At 34.5% G+C, this 10666-nt stretch overlaps 1 protein-coding gene across 3 annotated transcripts; it reads left to right on the forward strand.

Moving 5' to 3' along the window:
• Positions 1-512: 512 nt before the first annotated feature.
• LOC149620787 (uncharacterized) lies at positions 513-3524 on the forward strand. 3 transcript variants are annotated; one of them, XM_089855083.1, is made up of 2 exons: positions 513-899; positions 2079-3524. In XM_089855083.1, exon 2 carries the CDS (start codon positions 2562-2564, stop codon positions 2853-2855), a length of 294 nt encoding a protein of 97 aa, XP_089711209.1. In that variant the 5' UTR covers positions 513-899; positions 2079-2561; the 3' UTR covers positions 2856-3524. The 3 variants fall into 3 exon arrangements, with proteins under 3 accessions (XP_089711209.1, XP_089711210.1, XP_089711208.1); XM_089855084.1 differs by having other exon boundaries at positions 2094-3524; XM_089855082.1 differs by lacking the exon at positions 513-899 and having other exon boundaries at positions 1813-2473; positions 2541-3524.
• The last annotated feature ends 7142 nt before the right edge of the window (positions 3525-10666 follow it).

Raw genomic sequence — 10666 nt, forward strand, 5'->3', positions numbered from 1 at the left:
TCTTATGTATTACATGACTATTCAACTGTAATTAACCCAGGTCTCTTGAAAATAAATATTCTTTGGCTACTAAAATTTGATTTCTAGTCATCTTTGACCCCCAACTACAAAAACACTATTTTAATTCATGTGTGCTTTACTATCTTTGTTTCACCATTATGATGAATTAACTAAGCTACCCTGTGTTGCTTTATGCAACTCAACCAACACTTCTAAAATCTTCCCTAAATCATCCAATAATTGTGCCTGTGCATAAAGAAGAAACAAAACCCTTTCTCAAATATATGAAAGGTTATAAAAGTCCTCCCTTTTGTAGTCGAATAGACCGCTTATAATATGTTTTTAATGAGAGAATTATTTGAAAGTTAAACCCCTTCTCCCTTGAAAAAAATTGTTGTTGAAAAATCTGAGAAAATCTTTTTTTAATTTTTTTAAATTATAGGAAATAAATCCATTACCAGTAAAATCAGGAGATTGAATTCAATTCTAAAGAGTAGTAAAATACGGATTGTCTTTAAAATTATATGGAAAAAAAAAATATCCGCGCTTCAGCTAACTGGAAAAACTCTTATCATTTTGTTTTTAAGGCTTGGGCAAACCAAGTCCTTTTTTATAATATGTATTGCTGCTTTAATGTATAAAGTGTAAGTTTTGGTATCGTTCCTTTCAACCGAATTCCCAATGGACCGAAATCCCATTCGACCGAATATCCCGCAATGATTTTAGATTTCCAGCCCAATGGCTATATTCCCGATGGACCGAAATCCCAATCGTCCGAATATGCCCCTAAAAAATACATGAATATAACTTGAAACACAGTAGCCGTCAGCGATTCGGTGGTGTAGTGGATACGATGTTGGACTGCGAAGCGATAGGTTGTTGGTTCGAATCTCCGAAAGGTATGTTAATAATATTAAAAGTAAATGTTTCGTGATACTTATTAGAACGCTCACTTTCATTCCTTTCAAGGCAAGAGATATATAGAATTAATAAACAAATTGCGCTTAAAATGAAGTACAGTCTTAATGGTAGTTCCATCAATGTCTTTAAATTTTAAATTAAAATTTTAATATTTTGGGTTCGGGTGGGTTAGGTTAGGTTAGGTTAGGTTAGGTTAGGTTTGGTTTGGTTTGGTTTGGTTTCAATAATTCGTTGACACCTTTTCCAAAATATGCTCCTTTTAATTAGCTACCACCTTTTCCAAAATATGCTCCTTTTAATTAGCTACCACCTTTTCCAAAATATTTTCCCTTTAAATAGCTACCACCTTTTCCAAAACATTCTCCTATTAATTAGCTGCCACCTTTTCCAAAAGATTTTCCTATTAATTAGCTGCCACCTTTTTCAAAATATTCTCCTATTAATGAGCTGCAACCTTTTCCAAAACATTCTCCTACTAATTAGCTACCACATTTTCCAAAATATTCTCCTTTTAACTAGCTACCACCTTTTCCAAAATATTCTCCTTTTAATTAGCTACCACCTTTTCCAAAATATTCTCCTTTTAATTAGCTACCACCTTTTCCAAAACATTCTCCTATTAATTAGCTGCCACCTTTTCCAAAATATTCTCTATTAATTAGCTGCAACCTTTTCCAAAACATTCTCCTACTAATTAGCTGCCACATTTTCCAAAATATTCTCCTTTTAATTAGCTACCACCTTTTCTAAAATAGTCCCCTATTAATTAGCTGCCACCTTTTCCAAAAGATTTTCCTATTAATTAGCTGCCACCTTTTCCAAAATATTCTCCTATTAATTAGCTGCCACCTTTTCCAAAATATTCTCCAATTAATTATCTGACATCTTTTCCAAAATATTTCTATTATTGCTAATAAACTGTTCGTGGTAAGAGGCGGGCTTTTAATACTCATATAAATAATCTTTTTACCTCCAAACAAGGTTGGGTTGGGTTAGGTTAGGTTACGTTTGTTTAGGTTAGGTTAGGTTAGGGTAGGTGAGGTTCGCCGTAATTAAAACGTAGTTAAAATAAGTGCAGTAATACATTTTCAACTCACATTTATTTTAACAATAATAAGTTGTGAAATTAAAAATATATTTAATGCAAAACCACACAGTATGTCTTCTTCCAGTTCAATAGAATTTCGGTCCAATGGGACTATAATAAAATCGCACCTTTGGCTACGTTCGGTCGAATGGGACCCCAAAAAAAAACCTCCTTCTGTCGAATGGGAATTCGGTTCAATGGGACCAAAGCTAAGTTTTCAGTTCCCCTTTATCTAACTTCCTTTTGTTTGAAGTCAGATAAGAAAATCTTTCGCGCATGTACTTTCTGGCGGAAACAGTGAAACACAACGTAATTTATAAGATAAATTAATCGGCATATTTCCCAGAAATTGGTATGTTTGAAGGATTTTTATTTGCTTATTTAGTTCGGTCTACATTTTCAGTTTGAAAAAAAAAACCTTCTTTACCTCGGTTACATTTAAATTTACCACAGCTAATAATTGAGGTATGTAAAAATATACATCTGTTTATGGTTTTAATCGAACACTGAGTGAATTCGTGCAACCTAAAAGCGTTAAGCGTTTCTACTAAAGATGGCTCAAGCGAAAGATAGAAGACTGTTTGACGCCGTTAGGAATAAAAACCTCGATGAAGTTTTAAAGTTGATCAATGAAGGATTGAATTTAGAAGACACATTTGGCGTATTTAAAAGAACGCCGTTAATCCTAGCTTGCTATATTGATGTTACGAATATTGCTCTAGCTCTATTTGAAAAAGGAGCTAATGTAAATGCACCTGATAAAAATGACAATACCGGATTAATTTACGCATCTAAATGGGGAAATACCTCAGTGGCCACTTCGTTAATACGTAACGGGCTGACATAAACGCAGTCGACATATATGGAGACCCTGCTTTAACCTTAGCGTGTGAAAACCAGGCTGCAAAAACGGCCCTTATGCTTATAGAAAATGGTGTCAATGTAAACATGAGAAATAACCAGAATATATCACAATTACGTTACGTGTGGCATGCGAGAGCAATCTCACAGATTTTGTCGTATCTTTACTACGTAATAGAGCTGACGTTAACGAAGTTTATGAGGATGGAAACACTGCTTTGCACCTGGCCTGTCAAAATGGAAAAGCAGATCTGGCGCTTATTCTCATACAAAATGGTGCCAATGTGACGTTTCGTAATAAGACCGACCGCTCTCCGTTAAGTGTTGCTTGCGAGAATGATCTCAGTGACGTCATTGTGTCTTCAATACATAACGGAGCCGAAGTAAACGAAACGTGCGGTTTAAATAACGAAACGGCTTTACATTATGCTGCGGTAAATAATCACAAGGATATCATTGGCATGCTGTTAAATAATGGCGCTGATATATTTCCCGAGGGGCTAGCCACTTACGAAATATGGTGTACAAGCCTTAAGAAATATATTTCAATATTTCGAGAAATATCGTAATATTGAAAATTGTCGGAAATCTAGGGAAATATCTGAAATAATGGGAAATATCGGAAATTTAGGGAAATATCTGAAATAATGGGAAATATCGGAAATTTAGGGAAATAACGAGAAATATCGGAAATATAGCGAAATAATGAGAAATATCGGAAATATAGCGAAATAATGAGAAATATCGGAAATATAGCGAAATAATGAGAAATATCGAAAATATTGGGAAATGAGAAATATCGGAAATATTGGGAAATTATGAGAAATATCGGAAATTTTGGGAAATTATGAGAAATATCGGAAATATTGGGAAATAATGAGAAATATCGGAAATATTGGGAAATAATGAGAAATATCGGAAATATTGGGAAATTATGAGAAATATCGGAAATATTGGGAAATTATGAGAAATATCGGAAATATTGGGAAATAATGAGAAATATCGGAAATATTGGGAAATTATGAGAAATATCGGAAATATTGGGAAATTATGAGAAATATCGGAAATATTGGGAAATTATGAGAAATATCGGAAATATTGGGAAATAATGAGAAATATCGGAAATATTGGGAAATAATGAGAAATATCGGAAATATAGGGAAATAATGAGAAATATCGGAAATATAGGGAAATAATGAGAAATATCGGAAATATAGGGAAATAATGAGAAATATCGGAAATAAAGGGAAATAATGAGAAATATCGGAAATAAAGGGAAATAATGAGAAATATCGGAAATAAAGGGAAATAATGAGAAATATCGGAAATAAAGGGAAATAATGAGAAATATCGGAAATATAGGGAAATAATGAGAAATATCGGAAATATAGGGAAATAATGAGAAATATCGGAAATATAGGGAAATAATGAGAAATATCGGAAATATAGGGAAATAATGAGAAATATCGGAAATAATGAGAAATATCGGAAATATTTGAAATACGAAGGAATAATAGAAATACTGAGAAATATTAGAAATACGAAGGAATAATGGAAATATTGGAAATTTAAAGGAAATATCGTGAAAATATTGGAAATTTTAGGAGAAATATCGGGAAATAAAGAAATACAAAAATAATAGAAATACTGGAAATACGAAGGAATAACGGAAATATTGGAAATATAGTGAAAATATTGTAAATTTTAGGAGAAATATCGGGAAATAAAGAAATACAAAAATAATTGAAATAAATCGGAAATATTTGGAAATAAGAAATCTGGTGTACATTTTTTGGGGAAGTAAGTAGCCCCTCGATACCAAAAATGGCAAGACACCATTACACTTGGCTATGGAAAACCAAAGTACCGAAGCCGTTGAAGTAATACGAAGATACGCCGAGCGATCCGCTATCACACCAAAAATAAACCCAGGTCAGAGTTCACCTTCGAATAATTCTGCTGATGTAGTCAAAACAATCAAAAATGTCGAAGAAGGATTAGAAAAGGTGAACCAGAAATTAGTTGAATTAAAATTATTAACGGGTAGCTTCGATAAAACTTTGCAAACAGTAATAACGCGATTGGAACATTTGGAAACGAAAGTGAAATCAAATGATCAAGAAAATTAAAAAAATGTTTTGGAAATTGCAGGGATTGAATTGAAAGAAAACGAAGATTTAGATTTCATTTTGTTAAGATTAGCTACAATTTTGGGTTTATCCCTGCAAGATAAAGACAACAGCATCAGCATACATCGACCAAATAAAACCTCAACTGCCACTGACAGTGCCTGCGCTGCTAAAAATTGTTCAAACGTAATTGAAGTAAAGTTTCGTACTTTGGAAACGACTCAGAATTGGTTGAAAGCTTTCAAAGAAAAAAGATCTTTGGAAATTAGGGCGTCGGCTTTGGATCCTTCCTTGAAATCGGAGAATATTTTCGTCAATCAAAAGTTGACGCTTTACAACAAGAAACTTCTGCATCGCGCCAAAGAATTCGCTAAAGATAAGGTCTATAAATTCGTTTTGGTCCAAGATGGCAAGATACTTTTGCGTAAAGACGAAAACAGTCCCGTCATTAGAATCAAACGTAACGCGGATTTCCCAACCTAACTATAGCATAAAGTACATTTCATTATTTTTCACATCAAAAGTTTCAATAAAAATTGTAACGTAATGAAAATAATTAAAATCTATATACAATTGATTTAGGGTGAATGGAAATGAGACAAAATAATCTAAAATTCGCTCTAAAATGACTTTAAAACCATTAGAATCGTAACGTTAAGAAATTTAATAAAACCATAAGTGTGATGAAACCTTATAAAATTATTTCTTCTATGCGTATGAATATAATTTGTTTGAGAGAGAATTGAAATGACAGACAATAATCTTGAAATCGCTTTAGATTCGCTCTAAAATGACTTTAAAACCATTAGAATCGTAACGTTAAGAAAATTAATAAAACCATAAGTGTGATAAAACCTTATAAAATTATTTCTTCTAAGCGTATGAATATAATTTGTTTGAGAGAGAATTGAAATGACAGACAATAATCTTGAAATCGCGTTAGATTGATAAATGGGCATTAAATTCACTATGAAAACTTTCCAAAAAAACTTAGTTTTTGCAATGTAGGTATTATTTAGATCAGAATTTTATTCTTACCAAGTTAACATCGCTATTCAAAGGTTTGTTCAAAATGTCCACTCTTGTGCTACTTACACTTTGAAGTACTTTTCATTACCATTTAAGGAACACTTCAACCTTTAAACGTACACTTCTGCTGGATAAAGGCTCGTTAACGTTCTTAGATTGGAAGCTATTGAAATTGTCTAAACAAGATGGGAGGGCTGTATGTCTTACTCGATATGTGTGCCAATTTCCTCGTTTTAATTAGAGGTCAATGTTTGGGAGCCCATATCTCTGTAACTAAATGTTTCAGACCCCATGTTCTTCGACACTTTTTACTCAGTCTGACCCAAAGAACACACCCCTTAATTTATGACATTCTTATTAAAAACACAAGTAATAAAACACCAAGAATTAGGTATTCTCAAAGCTCAAAAGTATGTTTTTGAAAATTAAAAGATTTTCTAATTTTTTTAAAACATTTAAGTTTGATGTGCAAAAATTAGAAATACTTGTTAAAACATTTGTTTAAGGTTTGGATTAATTGGTTAATTATGCAATTAGTTGAATACATAATTTTAAACAAGAATGAAAAGGAAAGATTGGTAATTTAATTTCAGCCTGAATTATTTGATATACAGTTTGTAGCATATTTTATTTTCAACATCGGTTCGGTCAATTTGATCGATTTTCATGTGATCGAACGCAGTCCGAAACGATCGAATTTTTCATTTATCGAACGCATGCTGATCCAACAAATGTTTTTCATTTTTTTAACCGGAGGAAATTGTACACACATATTCGAATTTTAAAAATCCCAATGTATACTTTACTTCTTCGCAAAATTAATCATTGGGCATTTTCTATGTTAATCATGTTTACCATGGTTTACTAACCTTAATTTGACACTATGTATAGTACATAGTATAATTTGCTAGGCCTATTTTTTTCGCTGTCTAGATTGGGTACCCATAAAGGAAAAGTACAGGTAATATAAAATTATGACTTAACAGATGGGCATTTTTCTGAATATAAAAGGAAAAATATTAAACAGAAAAAAATTAGTGATATCTTATTACATAATAATTAGGATTTAATTAATGTTAAAATCAAGGACAACTGCTCCGCCATTGGTTTAGTGGTTTCTGCTAAATCGAACCTTTTACCCCTACCTGATCATTACCTCTCTCAGCCTGTTATAGCCCACCAATCACGTAGCGGTAAGAGGTTCCGGCTAGCAGACACCACTAAAGCAATGGCGGATGGCACAGTAGTTCTCGATTTTAAGACTAATTAAATGGTAATTATTTTGTAATAAGAGATGATCTATTTTTAATATTTTCCATTTTGTATTTATTAATACGTCGTTCTTTTAAGGTATAATGCTATGTTATCTGAACTTTTCCATTAAAGGGAGGGTGAAGTGGAAAATCAAGTGTTTTTTTATTGATTCTTCTAATTGTAAGACCAGTCTGCATAGTGAAACATTCAGGAAACACCTCCAAATGATTTTAAAATTCAAATTAGATAATTTGAAATAAGCCCCTCCGACCAATCGCGTAACGCCCTGCATTTTTATTAACAAAATTCTCGTGGCGAATGAAATATATCGCAAGATTTGATAAAATTTGCGCGCGATGTGACAATCGTTTCGCGAGACATGGAGCGTGCCACGAGAATTTGGTTAACATAAACGCTGGGCGTTACGCGATTGGTCGGAGGGGCTTATTTCATATTATCCTTAAAATCTGAACCTAATTTGAATTTTAATATCATTCCGAGGTATTTCCTGGATGTTTCACTATGCAGACTGGTCTTTTAATTAGAAGAAGAATCGATAAAAAATCACTTGATTTTCCTCTTCACCCTCCCTTTAATAAAATCATTATTTTAACTTCATACTGACTTTGACGTATAAAGTTTACGTATTACCTAACTTACTTTTGTTTGACGTCCAGAAAAGAAACTAAAATAAAATATCTTTCGCGCATGTACTTTGTAGGGGAAACAGTGCAACACAACGTGACTGATATGATATGATAAGATAATTTGATCGGCATATTTCCCAGAAATTGATATGCTTGAAGCATTTCTATTTGCTTATTTAGTTCGATCTACATTTTCAGTTTGAAAAAAAAAAAGAAACCTTCATGGCCTCGGTTACATTTAAATTTACCCAGATAATATTTGAGGTATGTAAAATGTGCATAACTGTCTCTTTTTGGTTTTAATCGAACGTCAACGGCTTTTATACATTCAATTTATTACACTTCGCTTCAACCCTATCAATACCAATACGTCCGTTAGAGAGAACAAACCCCACCGACATTGACCATGCCCAAACTTTTGAATCCCTATTACGACGGTTCCAAGTGTTATGCCAGGTATCAATTTAGTATAACATAATAATTACCTAGTATATGATTGTTATTTCACACCAGACCGTCGATCAATAATATCTGTTTATTAGATTATTCTGAAACCTTATGGGTACTTACAAAGCTACGTTGCTAACTTGCATAATAAACATATAACATGTAAAACGCAAAACTTACTTCTCACAATATTTGCATATTGTCATTCCGCCAAATATGTCGAAATGATTCCACACAGGGCTTCGTTATTTTCGATTTATTTCAGGCTCACAAATTTCATCCCCCATACTTTATACTAACTAGCTAATAACTACTGTTGAAACCTTATCGCGCAACCCGGCAACTACGAATTAATTTGTTTATCAAAGGTAGGAACTCGACAACTTGGTTCTTTTAACATACATACGGTGGGAAAATAACGTAAAAAATTATATATTTTTGGAAGCAAAAATAGGCTTAAACAGATCTATCCTCGCATAAATAAAATATCTAATGGTAAATAAAACAAATGTTTTTTATAAAGAAGGTGCAAGGTGGACAAAGTCTACGAAGGGCGGTTATTGTGAAATAAAAAAGTTTAGTCGATTTCTAATAATATTGATTACAGCATGAATGGCATGGATAATTTTTTGAATAATTCAGGTTGAACACATATTGTCAAAACAATTATCCGTGGATGAAGCTTTCAAAATGTATCCATGGATAACGGTTGACAGATTGCCGACCTCACTCCCAGGTATTTCACCTCGGAGGACTTTGTCAGGACCTGACCAATGAAGGAGATATCACTGAACAGGTCTTTAGTATTCTTCCTCGTAAATTGAACAAGGGCAGTTTTGGTAGGATTAACAGTGAGGTTAACCACTCGGCACCATTGCTCCACGTTAGAGAGAGCAAAGCTCATAAGCGTGGCGATAGTAGACGGGAATCTAACGGTAATTACTATCGCCACATCGTCCGCATACCCGAAGCACACCGGCAGCCTCCTACACCCTCGAGCAACCCCAAGAGCTCGTCCACCACCAGGCTCCACAACAGGGGGGGGGAGAGATCGTTTTAGTTATTTCAAGACATTTTGATCTAAATGTTAACCTAAGCTTACGACTTAAAACGGAAATTTCAATGGAGAGATGCTCTGTCGTCTGCTAAGCTGCTCTCAGAAGTGACTGGCAGTACTGTACGGGGAGGAGCACAGGGGATGAATTCAAGGGAAAAGCACTGTAACCCCCTTTAGTAAACACTGTGTGGATATTTTACCTGGAGTTTCTAAAAGAGAACGAAATGAGTGGTTACCGAGAGGCAAGAGCTTTTGAAGCATTTTTCTTTTTGGTCGAATGAAACACAATTTATTTATATTATATGATGCTCATTGAAACCGGAACAGGAAAATATGGTTTTGGTCTCACTGTTTTGGTCGCGGGACTAATTGGTCTCACTGTTTTGGTCGCGGGACTAATTGGTCTCACTGTTTTGGTCGCGGGACTAATTGGTCTCACTGTTTTGGTCGCGGGACTAATTGGTCTCACTGTTTTGGTCGCGGAACTAATTGGTCTCACTGTTTTGGTCGCGGGACTAATTGGTCTCACTGTTTTGGTCGCGGGACTAATTGGTCTCACTGTTTTGGTCGCGGGACTAATTGGTCTCACTGTTTTGGTCGCGGGACTAATTGGTCTCACTGTTTTGGTCGCGGGACTAATTGGTCTCACTGTTTTGGTCGCGGGACTAATTTGTCTCACTGTTTTGGTCGCGGGACTAATTGGTCTCACTGTTTTGGTCGCGGAACTAATTGGTTTCACCGTTTTGGTCGCGGGACTAATTGGTTTCACCGATTTGGTCTTGTGACTTTTTGGTCTCGGGATTATTAGGCCTCGTGATTTTTTGGTCTCGGGATTATTAGGCCTCGTGATTTTTTGGTCTCGGGATTATTAGGCCTCGTGATTTTTTGGTCTCGGGACGGTTTGGTCTCGTGATTATTTGGCTACCTTATTAGTTGCCACCTTTTCCAAAACAATGGTCCCAGTAATTCGTTGCCACTTTTCCAAAATAATGGTCCCAATAATTCGTTGCCCCCTTTTCCAAAACAATTGTCCCAATAATTCGTTGCCATCTTTTCCATAACAATGGTCCCAATAATTCGTTGCCACCTTTTCCAAAACAATGGTCCCAATAATTCGTTGCCACCTTTTCCAAAACATTGGTCCCAATAATTCGTTGTCATCTTTTCCAAAACATTGGTCCCAATAATTCGTTGTCATCTTTTCCAAAACAATGGTCCCAATAATTCGTTGCCA

Source organism: Phalangium opilio, unplaced genomic scaffold (assembly GCF_054372755.1).
Source record: "Phalangium opilio isolate 3A_F unplaced genomic scaffold, DU_Popi_V2 ptg000209l_1, whole genome shotgun sequence".
In the NCBI taxonomy this organism is placed as follows: Eukaryota; Metazoa; Arthropoda; class Arachnida; order Opiliones; family Phalangiidae; genus Phalangium; species Phalangium opilio.